The sequence below is a fragment of the Lagopus muta genome, chromosome 6, assembly GCF_023343835.1.
Source record: "Lagopus muta isolate bLagMut1 chromosome 6, bLagMut1 primary, whole genome shotgun sequence".
Classification (NCBI taxonomy): domain Eukaryota; kingdom Metazoa; phylum Chordata; class Aves; order Galliformes; family Phasianidae; genus Lagopus; species Lagopus muta.
Genome location: NC_064438.1, coordinates 5,794,295 through 5,814,711, shown reverse-complemented (window position 1 = coordinate 5,814,711; position 20,417 = coordinate 5,794,295). Strand labels below are relative to the sequence as shown.

At 43.8% G+C, this 20,417-nt stretch overlaps 2 protein-coding genes across 5 annotated transcripts; one reads left to right on the top strand and one right to left on the bottom strand.

Annotated features, from left to right (window-relative positions):
* Positions 1 to 169: 169 nt before the first annotated feature.
* On the bottom strand, positions 170 to 19,712 carry DNAJC17 (DnaJ heat shock protein family (Hsp40) member C17). Of its 3 annotated transcripts, none has more exons than XM_048947314.1 (13): positions 19,595 to 19,712; positions 18,633 to 18,847; positions 18,427 to 18,553; positions 16,720 to 16,789; positions 15,817 to 15,875; positions 14,453 to 14,540; positions 13,962 to 14,044; positions 13,450 to 13,555; positions 11,945 to 11,994; positions 11,359 to 11,436; positions 10,602 to 10,682; positions 9,681 to 9,809; positions 170 to 387 (listed from the first exon to the last, which is right to left on the bottom strand). In XM_048947314.1, exons 2-13 carry the CDS (start codon positions 18,695 to 18,697, stop codon positions 265 to 267), a joined length of 1,059 nt encoding a protein of 352 aa, XP_048803271.1. In that variant the 5' UTR covers positions 18,698 to 18,847; positions 19,595 to 19,712; the 3' UTR covers positions 170 to 264. The 3 variants fall into 3 exon arrangements, with proteins under 3 accessions (XP_048803271.1, XP_048803272.1, XP_048803273.1); XM_048947315.1 differs by having other exon boundaries at positions 217 to 404; XM_048947316.1 differs by lacking the exon at positions 170 to 387 and adding an exon at positions 6,088 to 9,480.
* C6H15orf62 (chromosome 6 C15orf62 homolog) lies at positions 415 to 5,962 on the top strand. Of its 2 annotated transcripts, none has more exons than XM_048947294.1 (2): positions 415 to 4,467; positions 4,903 to 5,018. In XM_048947294.1, the coding sequence occupies exon 1, from the start codon at positions 1,491 to 1,493 to the stop codon at positions 3,417 to 3,419; it is 1,929 nt and encodes a 642-aa protein (XP_048803251.1). In that variant the 5' UTR covers positions 415 to 1,490; the 3' UTR covers positions 3,420 to 4,467; positions 4,903 to 5,018. The 2 variants fall into 2 exon arrangements, with proteins under 2 accessions (XP_048803251.1, XP_048803252.1); XM_048947295.1 differs by having other exon boundaries at positions 3,489 to 4,467; positions 4,903 to 5,962.
* Positions 19,713 to 20,417: the final 705 nt, after the last annotated feature.

The window sequence follows — 20,417 nt, the reverse complement described above, 5'->3', positions numbered from 1 at the left end:
GCTTTCAGGAATTACGACACTTTTTTAGAAGTTTGGTGTTTGTTCTCATAGTACTTCTCAAATCCTGAATTCTGATCAGACAGCTATGCTGAACACAGAGGCTAACAGGGTAACACTGAAGCTTATGCAGTCATCTTTTCCCGTTCTCTGAAAAGTGCTGCAGGCACATACAACAGTTTTTAAAAAAAGGAGTTTTATTGCCTTAGTTAAGAAACAGCTTTGGAAATGAAGAACGATGGGGCGGGGAGAATCCATACTTTCATGCTAGGTGTGAGATTCTTCCTCATCTTCCTGCTTGAGCTGTGCAATCAGCTGCTGCCTCTCTGCTGCCTGGCGCATCCGCATCATCACCAGGCTCTCATAATCCCGCTCAGAGACCACAGATGCCTAGGAGCAGAAAACAACTGCAACACGTCAAGGATAGTGCACATTGCAAAGTCACTGACTCCCCACAGTCCCCTTCTAATGTAGGCAGCAAATGACAGCTCTGGTATCTCAGAGCAAAATGGTAGCTTTGCCATTCTCCTTTGCAAAGTCACACTCACAACAACACACATTTGAGTCAGGAATGCAGCTCAGTGGACTATGACACCAGGGAAATTGGGTAAGGTGGGAAAACTGCCTACAGAAAGCAGGTGGCTTCATAGGAAACAGTGCTGACCCCTGACAGTGCTAGTCCTGAGACAAAGAATGGAACCATCAGGGTGTCTGAAATAATCTCTTGCTTCTCACAGTGAGGATAGATGGGGAAGCACGGCTTGCCTTGTTGTGGTTGGTTATTCTGGATGACAAGCTTCCTCTGCAAGTAAAACATTGATGCCCAAAGTCCAGCACACACTTCATTCATTATAAAGGCTAACGCCATAAAAACCAAACCTTTGTGACTTAGTTATGGAAGGAGCTGCACAGAAGAAAACCAGGTATGTTCCCAAACCTGGCACAAGAGTTTCAGTTCCCAAAAGCTCTTGGAGCCTTTCTGCAGTGTGTGGTAGTAACTGTCATGTCAGCTACGAGGTGATTGCATACTACTTAATAAATGTAGGCAGCAAATGACAGCTGGTATCTCAGAGCAAAATTGTAGCTTTGCCATTCTCCTTTCCAAAGTCATTTCATATTAGTAAGTGGCCTTACTGATTTCAGGTGTATTTGAAGTGCCACAGTGCTTGGAAACATCCATCTCATTTGCTTGATAGTTTAGCCAGAAATATGAGCATCTTGATAAAAAGTGAACAACAAACAAACAAACAAGAAAAACCCCTCAAATTCATTTTTCTAGGAACTAAATTTAGTGGTGATTTAAAGGATATAGGGGGAATAGTAATACTGCTACCTTGGACTTCAGGAGGGCGGACTTTGAATTGTTCAGGGGACTAATAGGGGGAGTCCCCTGGCATTCAGTCCTAGCGAGCAAAGGGGTCCAAGAGAGCTGGTTGCTCTTCAAAAAGGAAGTCTTAAGGGCGCAGGAGCAGGCAGTCCCCCTGAGCTGCAAAATGAGCCGGCGGGGAAGAAGACCGGCGTGGATGAATAGGGAGCTATTCCTGAGGCTCCGGGAGAAAAAGAGAATCTACCGCCTGTGGAAAGAGGGACAGGCCACTCAAAATGAATACAGGGAAGTTGTTAGGATGTGTAGAGGTGAAATCAGAAAGGCAAAAGCCCAGCTTGAATTTAACCTAGCTGCTGGTGTGAAAAGGAATAAGAAACTCTTTTATAAATACGTTAACAGTAAGAGGAGGACAAAGGAGAATATCCACTCTTTGCTGGATGAGGCTGGGAATGTGACCACTGAGGATAAGGAAAAGGCGGAGGTTCTGAATGCCTTCTTTACGTCTGTCTTTAAAAGTCAGACCAGTTATCCTCAGGATACCCCTCTCTCTGACCTGGTAATCTCGGCCGGGAAGCACACTAACCCCCCTGTGATTCTGAAAGAAACAGTCAGAGGCCTACTGCTCCAGCTGGACTGTCACAAGTCGATGGGGCCAGATGAGATCCACCCGAGAGTGCTGAGGGAACTGGCGGAGGTGATAGCCGAGCCGCTTTCCATCATCTATCAGCGCTCCTTGTTGACTGGTGAGGTCCCAGATGACTGGAGGCTTGCCAATGTGACTCCCATTTATAAGAAAGGTCGTAAGGAGGATCCGGGGAACTACAGGCCTGTCAGCCTGACCTCGGTGCCAGGGAAGGTTATGGAGCAGATTGTCTTGAGGGAGATCATGCGGCATGTGCAGGGTGACCGGGGGATCAGGCCTAGCCAGCATGGGTTTATGAAGGGCAGGTCCTGTTTGACCAACCTGATCTCCTTCTATGATCTAGTGACCCATCTGGTGGATGAAGGAAAGGCTGTTGATGTGGTCTACCTAGACTTCAGCAAAGCCTTTGACACTGTCTCCCACAGCATTCTCCTGCAGAAGCTGGCAGCCAGAGGCTTGGATGGGTACACTCTTGGCTGGGTAAGGAGCTGGCTGGAGGGCCGGGCACAGAGAGTGGTGGTGAATGGAGTCAAATCCAGCTGGCGACCGGTCGTGAGTGGTGTTCCGCAGGGGTCGGTGCTGGGGCCTGTCCTCTTCAATATCTTTATTGATGACCTCGATGAGGGCATCGAGTGCACCCTCAGTAAATTCGCAGATGACACTAAATTGGCTGGAAGTGTGGATCTGCCTGGGGGTAGCGAGGCCCTACAGAGGGATCTGGACAGGCTGGAGAGCTGGGCTGGAGCCAATGGAATGAGTTTCAACAAGGCCAAATGCCGGGTCCTGCACTTCGGCCACAACAACCCCAGGCGACGCTACAGGCTTGGGGCGGTGTGGCTGGAGGACTGCGTAGAGGAAATGGACCTGGGGGTATTGATTGATGCTCGGCTGAACATGAGCCGACAGTGTGCCCAGGTGGCCAAGAAGGCCAATGGCATCCTGGCTTGCATCAGAAACAGTGTTGCAAGCAGGAGCAGAGAGGTGATTGTTCCCCTATATTCAGCACTCGTGAGGCCGCACCTCGAGTACTGTGTCCAGTTTTGGGCCCCTCACTGCAAGAAAGATATTGAGGCCCTGGAACGTGTTCAAAGAAGGGCAACGAAGCTGGTGAGGGGTCTGGAACACAGGCCATATGAGGAGAGGCTGAAGGAGCTGGGAATGTTCAGCCTGGAGAAGAGGAGGCTCAGGGGAGACCTTATTGCTCTCTATAACTTCCTGAAGGGAGGTTGTAGTGAGCTGGGGGTCGGCCTCTTCTCTCGTGTCATTAGGGATAGGACCAGGGGGAATGGTTTCAAGCTACGCCAGGGGAAATTCAGGCTGGACATGAGGAAGTATTACTTTTCAGAAAGGGTGGTCAGGCACTGGAATGGACTGCCCAGGGAGGTGGTGGAATCACCGAGCCTGGGGGTGTTCAAGGAAAGACTGGATGTTGCGTTGAGGGACATGGTTTAGTGGGAGCTATTGGGAATAGGTGAACGGTTGGACTGGGTGATCTTTTAGGTCTTTTCCAACCTTAGTGATTCTATGATTCTATGATTCTATGATTCTATGATATCTTGAATAGAAACTAGAAGGGATGAAAAGACAGTAGACTGGCAAAAGTTCTGCAGGAAAATGGAGCAAGGAAAGTAGTTACTCCAGCTGCAGAGTACCTAGCTGTGAGGACAAAATAGAAGCCCGCAGTAGATGAGAAACTTAGAGTGGGGAATTAAAGAAACTAATATGCTGTAATTGGTATCTTTGGAACTGCATGAATGAAATAATCTTTCAGTACTGTACAGCACAGATTTTCACAGTGTCTGAGAAAGCAACAGATTGTATCAGCCGTCAGTGGCAGAACAAGGTTTCTTCAAAGTTCCTGTCCACTAACCACAGATATTTACTGTCATCTGCCTGGCTGAATGAAATAGGCTACATGAGACTCATGCAAATGAGTCACCCATACAAACCTGAATCACTACCTCATGCTCTGGATTTAAATTTAAAACAGACAAGAGATTATTTTCTGCCTTGTATGGGAGTCTTGCTGATAAAACAAGCCATTAGAAGTGGCAGTAGAGAAGAAGCAGTCTGATTCAAGATGGGCTCCAAGTTGACATTCACGTTGACAGTTCTCAAGCAGTCTGGGTGCCTGTCTCTGAGCGAGCTTGCCTTCTCCTCAGGCAGAGTGTGGGCTGATGCTTTGCCACTTTACACCTACTTCCTGCAATCCTGGCAATTACCAATTGTGTAAAACCCAGTTTCTGACGTGGCTGACTCAGCAAGGGCTTGGCTCAAAACAAATACATATGCACAAGGAACTGCAGCCTGGGAAGCAGTGACAAGAGGCACATGAAGAGAAGGCGGCATTGTGGATTTTTATTGCTCTAGGTCCCACCTGGCTGAATTGCCCCTGGACTTTCTTCTTCCAGAATCTCAGAGCGTGGTGGTCACCATTCTCTCAGTACGTCAGTGGTTTCTCCTCTCTGCCTGTTGGACTCAGGTGCAGCTCCGACATACCGTAAGTCTATTTTGCATTCCATTTTCCTAATGCTCATCTTCTACATCGCTGTTTTGTTTTCTTTTTTTTTTAAATTTACCTTTGACTATTTCTTTGGTTTTCTTCAGTGTTACTGAGTCACCAGCTCCCTTCCTAACCACCCACTGAGATTTTTATACTGTGCCCTTCATCATGAAGGTGGCTGGTTACCATGGTATCAAAGTGCCCTTCTGTTCTAGATACTAGATTAAATCTGTTCTCATGGTGACTGTGTGCCTTTGCTATTTTTCATCAGCTTGTTTCTGTGGCACAGATTTAACAAGCTCAGACATCACCATTCCTTCTCCACTGAACAAGACTCCCTAATATACCAGACAGGTCAACTGCTCCTTAATACAGAGATATAGTGTGAAGTTTGCATTTCCTGCAATACCAGCATCTCTGTTTTCCTTCCAGCTACAGGAACAGGGAAAGAAGAGGTTGTTCCTGTTGTGCGACTTGCTGCTGAGCCTGTGACAGAAGTTCACCACCTGACTGTGAAGAGTCAGCAGTTTTCTCTTTGCTTTTTATCAGAATGGATACTTGGCGGAGAGGATCCATTAAGTCTACAACATTCTTCAGACGTTTCTCACTCAGGAGACACAAAAAGTTGGGCAACCAGGTCATTATCCTGAACAAGAACAGCCACACACTGGACAGTGATGGACAGTGCCAGAAGAGGGAATGCTTGAGGGATCTGAAGGACAAGTCTGATTACCTGTCGTGTCAGAGTGAGCAAAACCTGGCCAAGGCACAAGCACCTCCTAAGCCACCCCGGCTGTACCTGGACAGCTCTAGCTGCCCTAACATCATCGATCACACAGATTCTCACTCTGATGTCTCCTTTTCTGGTGCTTCTCATCAATACAACAAAGCCACTCAAACTCAGTTCCACAAGGACCAGGCTACAGACTGCGTGACCTCAGAGACTGGCTCCCAGAACAGCACCACTCTTTGTGACCTGTCTGATCCTTTCCTGTCCTTCAAAGTGGACTTGGGGCTATCACTTCTCGAGGATGTTCTGCAGACCCTCAGGAAACAGAATCCAAGAGATTATGCCATTTGAAGGTATTTATGACTTAATGTATCAGATTTACCTGCTGCTGGTGCCAGTTTCTCTAGTCCTAACAGGAAGAAGGATACTGCAGCACCCCTGTTGCGCGTGGTCTGTTTTATTGTTGTTGCCTTACCCATCACAGGCTGTTCTTGTCCTCATCAAGAAGTCCTTCACAGCAGAACTGACAGGCTCCATGCCTAGATGAGAGCCCTGTCTTCTGGAACCTTGTGTGCAAATTTCCACTCTCCACACTGGGAAATTCTCACCCTTGACTATGCACCTCCTCCTCACTGAAGACTGGTATTGTTTAACTGAAGACTTGTTTTGGGGATGTGGCTGTGACACTGCAGAGTTTGGACAGAAAGGGGTATAGCATACATAATTTGTGGATAAGCAGGCAGCTTGTAAGGAGACAGTGTTACTGTCTCAAAACCATAGCTATGGCAAGGGTCAAGAGACAGAAACTGATGGTTTCTGCTCCCAACATGTTTGGATGTGAAAAAAAATCAAAGTTGTTCTTCTCCCTTTATTTCTTTTTATGTGAGTTTTTCTTTTTTTTTTTTCCCCCTAATTCAAATGCAGTTGGTACTTGTAGCCTGCAAACAGGTAACCATCTATATAAGCTCATAATACAGAAACAGCAGTTTATTTAGTCTACTAGCAGAAGAAATTTCTCTAGATACTGCTGCTTGAAGCATGCACTGACCTATCAGCTGTACAGACACGGAAGAATAAATGTTTCTGTGATTGGAAGTGCCTTGTTGCCTCATTTCATTGGTAGTGAGCCAAAACAACAAAGGCCAGGTAGCAGGAGCATAGGTTTCTTATCTGTAGTGATCAAGATCAACCCTCTCTGCCACCTGAGGCATACAGGAAGGTGGGAAAAGCAGCTCTGTTTTTCTGGGTTGGGAAAAGGCTAGAGCTACTCATACCCACTTTCCCTTGAGAAGGAGAGTGCAGCAGACAGATCAGGACCAACATCCAGTGTAGAAAGGAACACAATTCTTCATTCTGTGAGGTGGAAAATGCTCTGCCAGGCTGAGTACAACTTAGGCACTACCATGCTGAAAAGACAGTGCACAACCTACTGGGTCATCAATGCCTTATCTTGTTTTCATAGCTAGATAAGAAACTAATGCTCTTCAAAAAACAAAAAACCCACAAAAATCCCATGGACCCAGACAAACATGAGCTTTGGAAACAGCAAAGTGCAATCCCAGAGAAGGCATTGAACTCAGCCAACAACCTGATGTGAATCTGGTGAAGTCAGATAATATGAATAACATTTGCTGAAGCCTCAAAGGTTAGAAAAGATTGCAACAGGATATGTGACAGAAAGCTTTTCTCAGCACTTTACTGTGGCTGAATGGATGGTCAAAAGTGAATGGGAGCACGTAGGGTGACACCACCAGGTGCAATGATGACTTTCCCATGAGCAAGCACTTTATGCCGTTGTAGTGACAAAACAATATAAAATTAGTGTACACAATAGTTCTCACAGCACTACACAGTCTGTGTGCTTTGAACCAATCAGAGCTGCAGCAATCAAATAGTTGTTGCTCTCAAGTATCCTAAAGTAACAGTGGTCAAACCACAGCTTTTGTAGTTTTCTAATTTGTAAAGCTTAACCCTCCTGTTGTCTAGGAAGGACAACACTCATCCTTTGCCGTGGGATGAAACAGGTCAGCAAAAACTGTGTAGGTATGCAATTTGCAACTCACTGCCTCCTCACAGCGTGATGTTTCAGCAGTCAGCCCTGATTTCTCCTAGGAACTGCTTCCTAAGGTGTCCTGGTGTAGCCTGTCTGTGGGTCTCCATTATTTGTGGTCTTTGGTGCACAGCTCCTGGCTGCCAACCCCACGCATGGAACACAGACAGGATGGGTAGTGAGCGTGTTGCCATGAGAACAGTGCAGCTCTTCAGCTGTCTCCTGAAGCAGAGCAGGGAAGGAGCTGCATTTGCACAGAGTGGGAGCAAACAGAAGGTGGAATCGGACAAAAATAGGAGCTGCCCAGAGACACCAAAGAGGAAACGAGGGCAGCTTAAAATCAGAATGAGCCTGAAAGAAAGAACATAGCCCCTGATGGATGGAAAGCCAGACTGTGTATGAAAGAGATAAGGTAGGTAGTAGTCTGCGGCAATGTCAACTGATAACTGAAAAATGTCATTTGGAAGACTGGAACTGAGGAGCTGAGAGCAAAGACAGCTATGACAGCTAGAAACAGTAAGGTGAAGAGAAGGGATTACCAAGTTGTACATTCTGGAAACATCCACGCAGAAGCAGCAGCAGGACTTTGGGAAAGCCTAATGAAGCAAATAATAAAACAAACCGGAGCAGCTTGGGTATCTTACCCTAGACAGTAAGACAACAATGTAATTAAAGAAGTCACTGCTGCTTACACATAAAAGCAGTAGAAAGAACACAAGCATTAGAAGCGTAGCTCTTGGAAAAGGTTGCAAATCACTGTCCAGAACTCATCATTTAGAGAACAAACAATGTAATGATGAAGCTATGCTGGATCGAACAGAGTAACCAGCTCCACACAGCATGAACTCCATTTGCTGCTTTAGCCTGTCCTCCCTTGCTGCTGCTCCACCATCTAATCCTTCACAGCAGGCGGACACTGCAGTTTCAAATTAACAAGCTTTCGTCATGGAAACAAGCCAAGATCAATCAAACAATAAGTCTTCAATACTTGAAAATGCACAGGTAAGAATACACTACCAACCTCTGCACTAGTGGCTCCCCTCTCCTCCTCTTAGGTATGAATGAGCTCTCCAGAGCCAGTGCTAGTTCTCTGCTAGTGAGGGATACTCAAATACACTCAACTGAATCCTGCTTTTCTCCAAAGCATTTTGGCTACCTTTCTGAATCTGCTCTGCCTGCAGCACTCATTGTGCATGGAGACCTGCTTGGCTATGGCCTATGATCCTCAAACTGCCATTGCTTGAAATGTCTGAGAAGTGATGCTGCTCAGGCCATGCTGTTCAAAATAGAACATAGAACAAAAAGCAGAACTAGGATAGCAGCAAGGCATTCTGACATGTGAATACAGTACTTGAGAAGTCAGGAGAAAAAATATTAAACAATCTTACAAACTGCTACAGTATTTTGGTTGTAAATGCATGGTCTGAGGGTACCTGTACAGCATGAGGCAGTGAAGGAGAAGAGAGGAAGTGTCACATGAAACTTGAATAGGAATTCAAATAGCCAGAGGATCTCAGGCCCCTTCACATTTTCTCTCAGAAAAGAAGCAACTACCCAGATCAGAACACAGGCAGAGCACGAGATATACTACACTTTGCTTTATAACACAGAATAGTTCTGCTCCAAAAGAAGTGGATACAATTCCCACTCCAAACAGGCGATAGAAGCACAAGGTAACTGATGGCCAACAATTTCATGCAGCACGGCACATTAGAGGAGACATTTTCTATGTTTTAGCCACTACATATTGTATTCCAATCACAAAAGAGATAAAATTCTCAGCAGCAGCTTCACATTGAACATCCAGCGGAATAACCAAGAAGTTGGCAAATACTTTGCACTTGAAGTGTCTACCAAGCTGTACCAACACTAGTAAAGAAGAACCAAAACAGAAAAGAGCTCTTTAAAAGAATATTTAATTTGACACTATTTTAGTTTTCTTCCTGCAGACCCTAAGAACATAGGTTTGCTTTTAGCATTGAAATTTCACCCTCTTGTGAATGCAGTAACTAAACCTCTCTAAAGGTTCCATACCTCTTTCAGTGAACTACCTGCCAAAGGATTTCACAGTTGAAGTACACTAGACTAAATTCACAGAAGAATGGAATTAGAGGCTTTGTGTTGAGCAAGGAGCATCCTTAGTTTTCACTTTTAAGAGGGGGATATTGTGCAAACATCCAGTTGTTCAAGTAGCTTGTACCTCAATGTATTGCTACACTGACAGAAAGTCCTTTAAAAAAAAAAAAAAAAAAAAAAAAAAAAATCACTGCCTAAGCATAAAAAGTTTCATCAAGAAGCCAGTCATCTCTCTACCAGTTTATTTTCTTGTTTCTCTAGGGATCAATGCATCCTACCATATATGCAAAGCACGCCTAAGTTTAGGTTGCTATAGAAACATATTTAAGTAACAGCTGCATATATTCTCCTTACCTGTGAAGTCCTAGACCGACCACTGCTGTCAGAAAGGACACAGCTGGGATTGCTCTGGGGCTGGCCTTCCAGCCAGGAAATCTTTAGAGGATTATCTGTCAGGCCAACTTCATTCTTCACAGCCATTTCCTACCAATGAAAATATTCCATCATCACCATCCGAATTTTTGGTCACACTCCCTCATAGATTGCTCACAATCCTAGGAGTTTTTCTATCTCAGCCTGTTATCAAGGTCAATGAAGATTTCACAGCTTCCCTACATGAGAAGCTCCCTTCAAGGTTCATTTCTGCACCAAGGATGGGTAAAACATCGCTGCCAGCATTTCTGATAAACAGAGCACAGACAGTTGTGGGTTTCTGGTTGCTTTATTATTATTTTTTTTTTGCAATTATTTGGATAGATTAAGTGAAATAACTGGTTACAAAAAACAACAAAACTCTTGTAAATTCAAGTAGATGGAACTACTAACATCATAGGTTTATTTCATTACAGTAGCTACTGTACAGATTACTTTTATTTCCACAGTAACATGAATTATTATAACTCATCATGAGTTAAGGCATTTTAGATTCTTTTAAACTGCAAATGCTTGATATAATCCCTAAGATGCATTAAGCCCATCACCCCCAGTGAGAGCTGGTTAAATAGTTTGGTGCCTGCCCTTTAAAGCAGTGTCTCTTCCCTCAGAAGCTTACATGCACAGCCTACTTGTTTATGTGCATGATCTGCTCTGAATTTATGCCTCAAGCTTTGCCACTCCCTTCATCTGTCTGTACCTTTAGACTCTCATTACCCTTCTCCATTGCCTTAATAACAAGGCAGCATTTCTAGGCTGTCAGACAGCTAACCCTTCCCTTCTGAATCACCCCCTTCTTGCCCACTCTCCACTGCACGCTTCTGTGGTCTCCACCAGACTTACAGCAGCTTTAACAGTAGCAAATTCCACGACTGCACTTCCAACCTTCCTACTGGAGATCAACAAATTTAGCACGTCGCCATACTGTTAGGAGAGAGAAAGAAAAGTTAATTACAGACCCACAAGAAAAGTCAAGTTCACCTATAGCATGACTGCAAGGAAAACGTGTCTTTACAGACATGAGACTTGAGCTGTCACCCCTTCTGTCTTACATGATGCTTCCATTGATCCCAATCTGTCATAGTTTGTCCCTCCAGGAAACAGTGCAGAAGCTGCACATGGTTACAAACTTCGCTTCCAGCAAATCCCAAGGTAAGAGGGTTGTTTCACTCAGTGACAGGAGATATTCATCTGAGTGAAGACCATATGCTGGGACTAATCTTATCAAAGGCTTGTCTGTTTCTGCCTCTGAACTCCCCACAGAAGTTAACATACAGTGCTTTAAGTAAAGGTAAAAGTGCACATTATAACCAGAGAGCCAGCCTAACATTTATAAAGGACATAAATTACTCAGGGGAAGAGTTTGCGGTTGCTCTGTTTCACTGGGGATCTCTGCTAGGAAGAAGGCAAACGGGCAACCAGAAACAGTTCACAACAAATGGATTGTGTTGACGATCTCTGAAAATGGCATGAATGAGAGGGCTCAACAAGAGAAGAAAATGAGCTACTCTGGTTTATATGGGGCTTTCCAGAATTTACTGTCCTCCCTTAGCACTGAAAGCAGGGGAACATCAAGTAACAGAAAAGCATGGGACAGAACCTTCTGCAGCATCCGCAGTAAAACTTCCTTTGAATATCCCCCTCCTGTCTCATCTTCTTTCCTGCATTTCCATTTTAGCTGGGAAATAAATGTGAGAAGTTAATTTTGTGCTTTTGAACATGCTGCCATGCTGAACACAGCTCACACCACCTGCAGAGTAATGAAGTTTTCTATTTACAGCTACAGTCCCAGAATGGCCAAGAAAATAACTTCAATATCAGTGTGCACAGGGAACAAATTATTTGGGGAACTGTGAGGAAGGACTCATGGGAGTTAAAACTGTACCTGAAGGTATATTAATGGCTGTACCAGGGTAATAAGTAGATGTTGCTCAGTGCCTAAAGCACAGATGATTCAATTTCAGGCTCAAATGTTTACATGAGAAAGTAAGAGAAGAAAAGAATAGGGGAGGAAGTGTATTTTAAATGCAGGGATGGGGAGGTGTTAGCTTGCATGATATGCATTAAAGGATCTTCACCACCACTGTACAAAAGGGCATGCCAGCTCAGCAAAGGAGTCCTTTCTGTTCTCCAAACCTGCAAATATTCTGTCTTTTGCCAAAGCCATCTTCATAGAGATGACTTACTTTGAGTTTGGGAGTTATTCTGCCTTCTGCTCCATTTCCTACTTGGTTGCCTGAAGAGTGTAGAGGAAAAAATATATATATATAAAAAGATGTAAGAACATAGGTGAATGTGTGAAAATTCATCAGCTAAATAGCATTAGCACAAAATTTGTCCTGCGAATGTATTTATGGTAACAGCAAGTGCATATCTCAATTTTTATTGCAGTTCATCACTTCAGCACCCCAAAAGCCTTATATGACGTTATCAGTAGAAACTGTAGTGTGAAGTAAATATTGGATGTCAGCATCCTTCCCTTCCATGATTCCAAGACATCCCATGATCAAGGGCAGAAAACTGCTAAACAAGAAAACCACACGAAGGAAATCTGTTAGATCCTGTAACATTTCTCCCTGTAAATAGACTGTACTGGTAGGAACAAGCATGGAAAACTAAGGGAGGACAAAAAAAATCTCAACATTGAGACACAGCCTAAGAATTTAATCGGGTCTTACAACTAAATACTCAATAGTGAAGTGCTTACTAGTGATCTGCTCCTGTTCCACAGACCTCCTAAGTTCTCAACCAGAATGAACGCAGTAGGAAGCAAGAGACATTAAGTTTTTCTGTTCAACTGAAATTCTAAATAGCACTCTATCTTCTTTTGAAAAGTAGAATAAAACTTTCTGAAATATAGAACTGTACATTTGAAACCCACAGAGATGCAGAATGTTAGAAAAGGCAAATTTCTAGAGAGACACGTGGATGGGAATGAGATTCAGGAATACCAGAGGGATTCTAGATGCATCTCATCTGATCGTGTATGAAGGGGACTAATTACAGCTAGTGACCAGCCCCAAGAATTAGAGGGAGATGATCTCAAACATGATAACTTGCTGATGTTAAACAGGAAAACACCTGAATTTTGTGTTACTATACAACACATTGCTCATCCTGACAGACTTGTCCTCAGTCTTTGTACAAACCTGGGATGAAGACCACATATGCCTAAAAAGCATGAGAACCAAATTCCAGTAAGTAAAACCTCTGGAACTGTACACCATACAAAACTTCACTGTCTTCACTGCATCTCTTCTTGGTGATAGGTACTGAGGATTTTCAAAGGGATACAGTCAGTAACTTCGATGGCAAATTTTTTTTTTTTTTTGTGCAACCTTGAATCAGTCCCTGTTTTGTGTACAACACTGACTGATTTAATTGTGATGGACAAGTAAGACTTTAGGTTTCCTTCCAGCACAGCTGCGGGGCTCCACATCAGGCCATCTACATTCAAAACTTTAGAATCTTTATTGAAGAGGAGCAACAACATGCTAAAGAGCAATCTGCCACATACAAGAAAAAAGCCTCACAGAAATGCTAATCTTTTTCTCAGCAAAGGTCTAAGTAGGATCCTATATGTGGCAAGATGACCAAGTCAAAAGGCTTCATCTGTATGCAAACCCTGCTCCATCTATAAAGAAGTCGGAGACCCAGGGGTACTCATTGTGGCTAAGCACTCCAGTCTCACCTATTTCACCTTGGATGCGCTGCTGTCTTTCAAGTTGGATCTGTTCTCGAATGAGTCTCTGCTGCTCTTCAAGCTGACGAGAGCCTTCTTCACGCAACCGTATTATCTAGAGCAAAGGTAAGACAGCATGGGAACAGTTCCATGCTTGACTCATGCCAGCTGAAGACTGCCAAAGACAGTTTTTAACTTAGCCCCATCTTCCAATGTAAACCTTCCATTAGCCCCACTGTGGCAGCTCCAGTGCTTATTTAATACTTAGACTCCTCCTGTTCCTAATGACATAGTCCCTGTCAGCCAGCATATATCCAATTAGTTATTTTCTGCTACGTCAAAAAGCAGGACTGACATTTGCCAGACTGTCATGCATGCCTCTCTTTCACAGAGCCCATTAATCCAAAAGGCTGGGGGACTGCTACACGGAGTTGCCACAACTCACGTGGTTTGCATTATGAATGTAGACTTTAAGCAGTTATTGTCAAAAGCAGCATACAAATCTAAGAATGGATCGTTACTTCTTGTTCTAAGGTCCTTGTTATCCGGATCTCCTCCTCTTCATTGTCACGGATCTGGGCTTCCCGTTCCCTGGCTTCAAGATCTGCAGAGAAAAAAACAAAATTAAAACGAACCAAAAAGAGTTTTCACTGCTGTTCAGAGGTGGGTGTAATGATCCAAAACTTGGCTACATCTATAACAAACTCAAAGTAGAGACATGATAGCTCTTCTGTGCAAGCACAGCAATATATTAGCAGTCCTAATGGGCATCAAAAGCCCCAATTCCTTGCCAGAGCAGAATCATCGCTAGCTGTGACAACTGGAGATTTCACATGGCTTCTGCATTGTACTGGATGGGCAATCAAAAAAAAAAAAAAAAAAGAAAAAGAAAAAGCCATAGCAGATGAACAGCAACAAAACAATTCATGGTGACTTCCAGCATCAAAGAAACACAAGCATCCAGCTAATGAAGACTCCAAGCCCAAAGAAAATGAAGTTTTGATTTCATTACCAAGCTTTACTTTCTTTCGCTTCTCATCAAGCTTTTGTGTCCTTTCTGCTGCTTGCTTTTTGGCTTTTCTCACTTTGTCATATGCCACCTGTCAAAAAAACCCAACAGAACAGTGTAACTAGGTAAAGCAAAAGGGATAAAATGTGAAGCTGTGAGTTGAAGGGAGGTCAGCTACTGAAACACTGTAAGAAGAGGTGAAACATTTCCTGCTTCTTGCTAGCACTCTTAAAATGTTGGAGTTAACACAAATACTCTGAAAACATGAGAAGGACCTCCAGACTGAGCCTGAAAGAGTGAAGAAATCTAGGAGTAACTGTGAAGTTCACTGTAGAAAAAAATCTCACCCACCTATAGAGGTGAGAAAAATATTCTGTTTTTTTTTTCCCTGAACAGGTCAAAAGTAAATTTAGAGGCACCAAAAACAAATCGAGTTTGATTTAGAACAAACTTCTATGATGAAAAAGGTACATTTTATATAAAAGATCTGCTGATAAGACAGATGGTTGACTCACATAAATGTATCAGAGCAAAGACGACCAGAATTCCTCAGCTGCAACAGCACATCAACACTCAATTAGTGACTTAAGAACTGGGGTAAACTAGCAACTTTACTGACATCTGTTCAAACCATTACCATAATCCCTCATATCATTATCCTTTACAATCTCTGCCAAAATTTGCTTTTAAATTATCTGAAATTTTAATATGCCTTCTCTCCTGAGTTTATCTGGATGGTATTACTTGCTCATGCTGACTCGCTTTCATGCTGTTTTTATTCCTGCTTTTCACATGTAATACTTTCAGGACTTGCAGAAGGCACTCAACCACTTCCTTACAGGAAGCCCGAGCTACATCTGGCAGCCTGCAAAGTTTGTGCAGCAAAAGGACAGAGATCACGACTATGACTCAGCTTTTCTGTTCAAAAGCCTCGTGCCCCACTGAGAGAAGGGCTCTGAGCCTTAGTGATCCCACGTCTAGATACTATTTACTTGTCACATCTTGATATCAAGAGAACCACAAATGCACCACTGCCACAGAAACTGAACCAATCACTGGTGGTTATTGAATTCTTTAAACGAGATAGGTCCCAACTGAGCATGTTATTAAAGACAGTATCCCACACTCAGTGCAAACAGAGCTACTCCCAGCACATCAGATCAGAAAAAACATTTATCAAAGCTCTTATCTGGCACCTGCTATTTCATCTCATGGAAGACTACAGGTAATAACAGACAAGACTTGCATTCACAGAGGCTCTACTGGAGAAGAGATCAGGCCAGACAGGATGAGAGTTTCTACTACTTCTCCAGCATGCAGAGTAACACCATACAGTTCCAATATAACTGAGGAATAGGCATCCTTACCCTTGCTGCTGCATCTGTCAGAACAGCTAAGGCCTGAGACAGCTGGTGGAAGACTTCCGCTGGGAATTAGAAGAAAAAAGGGTAAGATGCAGAAAACCACGCTAGTGGCCTAGAGATCAATCAGAAAAAAAAAAAAAATCCCTTCTGAAAGAGACCTGCAGAACATCAGAAAGAAGAATAATCCTTCCAAAGCATTTTGCAAGCCAACTTACAAACAAAATCTGCACAGTTGAAAGAACATTTGTTACATAGACTTCAGTGTAGATCACGAAACAAAAATAGCAGAAATTTTACTATTAAGAGAAACCTTGCAAACATGATCTCAATATAACCAATCTATAGGCTCGGAATTCCTCAACCTGCAGTAGTCTGAGTGTTTAAAAAAAAAACAAAAAAAACAAAAAAAACAAAAACACCACAACTTCTCCATCTCATTAACAGCTTTTTAGCCTGAGCTACAAAACTCCCTTTTTACATCAGTTTTGCTGAACCACTTGCTTGAGGGATACACATATGAGCTGGAGGCCTCTTCATACACTTCAGACCATCTCCCAGCCTTCTGCATACATCAAAACCTCCAGCTCTATTCCTATTTCTGCTAAAGATCTTTTTTATTCATAGTGACAATTCCCATACCACAGCTACAAAACTTCAATCTTTAAGAGCGCAGCCTATCAATCTGGAACATGAAAGACACAGAATAATATTTTGAGAAGTCATTGAGGAACAATGTTCTTCCAGTTACCACCACTGTTCTTTGCATATGTGTATGTCACATGACACAAATCTAGGCATTCTCTTAATTGCATAAAGACAAACCTGAAATTAAACAGAGACACTTCCAGGAGTTTGTTTTCACACATACAGACAAGAGTAGCTTGCAGCCATACAGTTCTACCTCACCTGCTCGGGGATTATCTGGGTTCTTATCTGGGTGACAAGTCAAGGCCTTCTGGCGGTACGCTTTCTTAATCTACAAGAGCCAGAGATCTGTCAGTTGTTGCTTTCATTTAGTCCATGCTGACAAATGCAACTTGGTAAAAAAAAAAAATTAAAAAAAAAATTAAAAAAAAAAAAGTAACACTATAGGAACAAGAAAGTTACAACTCAGTCGTGGATGTTTGTTTTTGTCGTCCTTTGTTTTGTTTAGTTTAAACCACATCTCTCACAAGCAGAAGGCTTGATTGAACCAACATTCACTTATGTTACTGCATACTCCCCATGCCTGATAGAAAAGTCCACTTCTACAGTGCTGACAGCACTATTAGTACACCATGTTAGAATATCTTCCACTAGTCTACTCAGTGAAGCAACCTGCCCTTTTTAATCACACTGTTCTATAAGGATAAGCATCTGAGCCTAGGACACACAGTAGGCAGGCAGCCACATTTTAAATGAGCTTTCAGCTTTTTGAAGCTTGAAGTTTTACTTCAAGGTACACTGTATTATAGTGATGTAATACATGATCAAAGTCGAGTCCGGTTCAGAAACTTTGGCAATTTCCTAGCCAAAGAGATGCTCTACTCTTTACAATTATTTGAGAAAGAGGTAATATAGTCCACTGTGCAACAACTGAACTTGGCAAGGTGAAGTTTTTTGACCAAAGACTGTTTAATCACTTCTACACTTCAGAGAAAAAGATTACAACTTTATGGACTAAGTCACTAGTAAAATTTTTATAATGTGAGTTTCCCTCCTCAGCGGAACATCTACGTGCAAGAAAATGCATACCAAACAATTTTCAGATGGGATGGAATAAGTGGTGGCTGAGCACCACCTGGTGGATAAAACAGATGAAAGGAAAATGCAGCTGAAGCCTAGCAGATATCATCCCATCCCTTCCATAAGCAAGACCCCAGTAAAGAAGAGTTACATCTCTTCAACATGCCATATAAACAGTTACTGGAGTAACCCTTGCTTCCCTTTCTTTGTCTCTTCTGGCAAAGTACCTCTGAATACCAGTGGGCTTTGCATTGCTTCAAGTATTTTACATCAAGGACTGCACTCTACACAACACTTGTCAATTTAAGTCACTCTGTAACACCCACTTCACCACTTCCTCATCCTTTTTCCCATTCCAGGAATCAACAGCAAAGTCCTTCACCTCACTGAGCCCTGTGAACTGTATCTGACATGCTTACATCAAGGTAACACATTTGCTGTTACACACTGTCTCTGGCTTCCACGATTTACCTGCTGCACTTGAAAGAACAAAGAAAAAGCTGAAGTGGGGGAAAGAAAATCGTTATTTTAACCACGTTCAGGTGCTAGAGCCTTCTTCCCCTCCACCGGACCACTTTCCCAGTTCAGTCCTGTCAGTCACTGGGGCAATTACCATCGACCTAACTATTAAGTTAAAGAGAAAATATAAAGACGCCATTCCAAATCCACAAAACTAACGCGATGACTTACGATGCTAGGTACCTAAATCGCTCTCTAGTCATTGGATTTCTGCTAAACACTGCGGAGCTCCGAGAGCTAATGAAGGAAATGGCTGAGAACGCTTTCGCAGGTCAGTTCAACTGATGTCACCCTTCCCAAGCCAAGATCCATCCCCACAGGTTTGCGGTGAGAAAATGGAAGGGTAAAGTGATGCAATACAGCTCTGACCTCCTTCTCCGACACCTTCTCGCCGACCCCCAGCAGGCCGTACAGATCCAACTCCAGCAGGTCCTTATCGACCGCCATTTCGTCGTCGAGCGGCTTCTGCCCGTGCCCCCTGCTGGGCTCGCGTTGCCTGCCGGGAAACGGAGTCCTTCCTCACCGGCTCGCGCCGCTCAAGGCCAGTAGGAGTCGGGGACATTGACTACACGTACCAGTATGCTCCGCGGCAATAGGTCAGGGCGTCCGCTCCCAGTGGGCACAGCGGGGCGCGAGGCATACTGGGGGGTGTAGTTTCACGCTGGCTGCTGCCGGGGGAGCGGGGCGGCAGGGGAGCTTCAGCTCCCGTCGGAGCGGCGCTGAGAGGCTGCCCACCTTGGGGGAGATGAGGGGGGCGGCTGGTTCTGTTCTATGACGTCCTAGCAGCTTACTGTACAGATTTGTGTGGTGGGAAATGGGAAATATGGGGGAAAACAAAAACAAACAAACAAACAACAACAACAACAACAAAAAAAAAACCACAAAAAACATAAGAAAGAACCAGCGTTGAGAAACAGGCGAGTGTCCCCTCGGGTGGGAGCTCACAATGTACGAGACCCGACACTGCTTGTTCTCAAGCTGTGACCGGTGTTCCAGGGACTGAGCTGGAAATCAGCAGAAACATTTGAAATAAATGTTTCATGTGCACATTTGTTCCAACTGAGTGTTCTCTCTGCCAGCATGCCTCACTGCACTGGAATTCCTATAGTTTGCTAATAACGTTGGCAGATAACATTGGCTGGATTCTCACAGGAAGGTAGAACACTTCAGTGCATGGATGAGACCTCCTTCAACACAATGCACTTTCAGCTATTCCTATGAAAACCATTAAGCTTTCCACAAAAAGTACAAATGTACACAGCCAACTTTTTAATAGCAATTATTTTACAACAAGGGGTTTGTGACCTTTTTAATACATTCATTTCAATTCACAGTATGAATGACAACACAGTACAAAACCACAGCTTAAGTTGAATAGCACTGGCATACCACAAAAGAAAAGTATACATGATAATACTATGCATACCATTTACATGTTCCTATTCAATTCTGAGATTTAGAACCACGGTCCTTTCTCTCAGCTTTGTCTTTGCATTTTGCAAGGTGCTGGCAGCGATTAGTGGAAAAGCTCTCTTACCTTAGGTGTCCCTCTGAAGCTGCTCCTCACCTCCTTGTTTCTCAGGCTATTGATCAAGGGGTTCAGCATGAGGACCAGGAGCATGCAGAAGACTGCTGGTGCTTTCTTCTGCTCTATTAAGTACCTGGAGCTGGAATGGATGTAGCTAAAAGTAAGGGATCCAAAGAAAATGGTGATGGATGTCAGGTGAGAGGCACAGGTGTAGAAGGTTTTCTTCCTGCCATCATACAGGGGAGGGGCCGTGGGTGCCATTACTGAACCAGCGGTGGGCATAGGCACTGTTCCAGGAACTTATGAGAACACAGGTGTGGCCCCAGTAGCCCTCCAATTGGACGCTGCAGGAGGCCACAGAGGTGCCGCCCAAGGCACATCATTCTCAGCTCCTGACAAGACACCCCTGGCCCCGCCACTCCTTCTAGATGAATCCATTCCCAACTCCTCCTCCTGTTGCTCAGCCTCTGACTCTGGCTTGCTGCTCTGTTGAACTTCTGTAGCATCCTTCTGCCCCCCCTTCGCGAGCTCCACATCCCCCCTTTGTAGGCTTCTTCTCTGATTCTTCGCCTTCCTTCTCAAGCTGACCTGACACTAATTCCCAAGTCATCCTCCAACACCGCTCCTCTGTTTCCACTGCTTTCAGAGCTCTTTCTAAGCTTCCCAAGGTAGCTCCCTTCAGTCCCAACTTAACCTACTCCCACAACTCCTCTGCCACCTTATCTAAATTCCTATGGGATAAGCACTCTGTAGGAGTACTCCCGTAACCACAGCATTGAACCCAATTAATCAATGCCATTTGGGCTTTTGACAACAGCGAAACCCCTGCTTG

Coding starts and splice junctions, on each gene's coding strand:
- DNAJC17 (XM_048947314.1), bottom strand. CDS start 18,697: ATGCCTCGCGCCCCGCTGTGCCCACTGGGAGCGGACGCCCTGACCTAT. Junction 14,541..15,816: donor TGACAGATGCAGCAGCAAGG/GTAAGGATGCCT, acceptor TTTTTTTGACAG/GTGGCATATGACAAAGTGAG. Junction 9,810..10,601: donor TTGCTACTGTTAAAGCTGCT/GTAAGTCTGGTG, acceptor TTTCATTGGTAG/GAAATGGCTGTGAAGAATGA.
- C6H15orf62 (XM_048947294.1), top strand. CDS start 1,491: ATGAGCCGGCGGGGAAGAAGACCGGCGTGGATGAATAGGGAGCTATTC.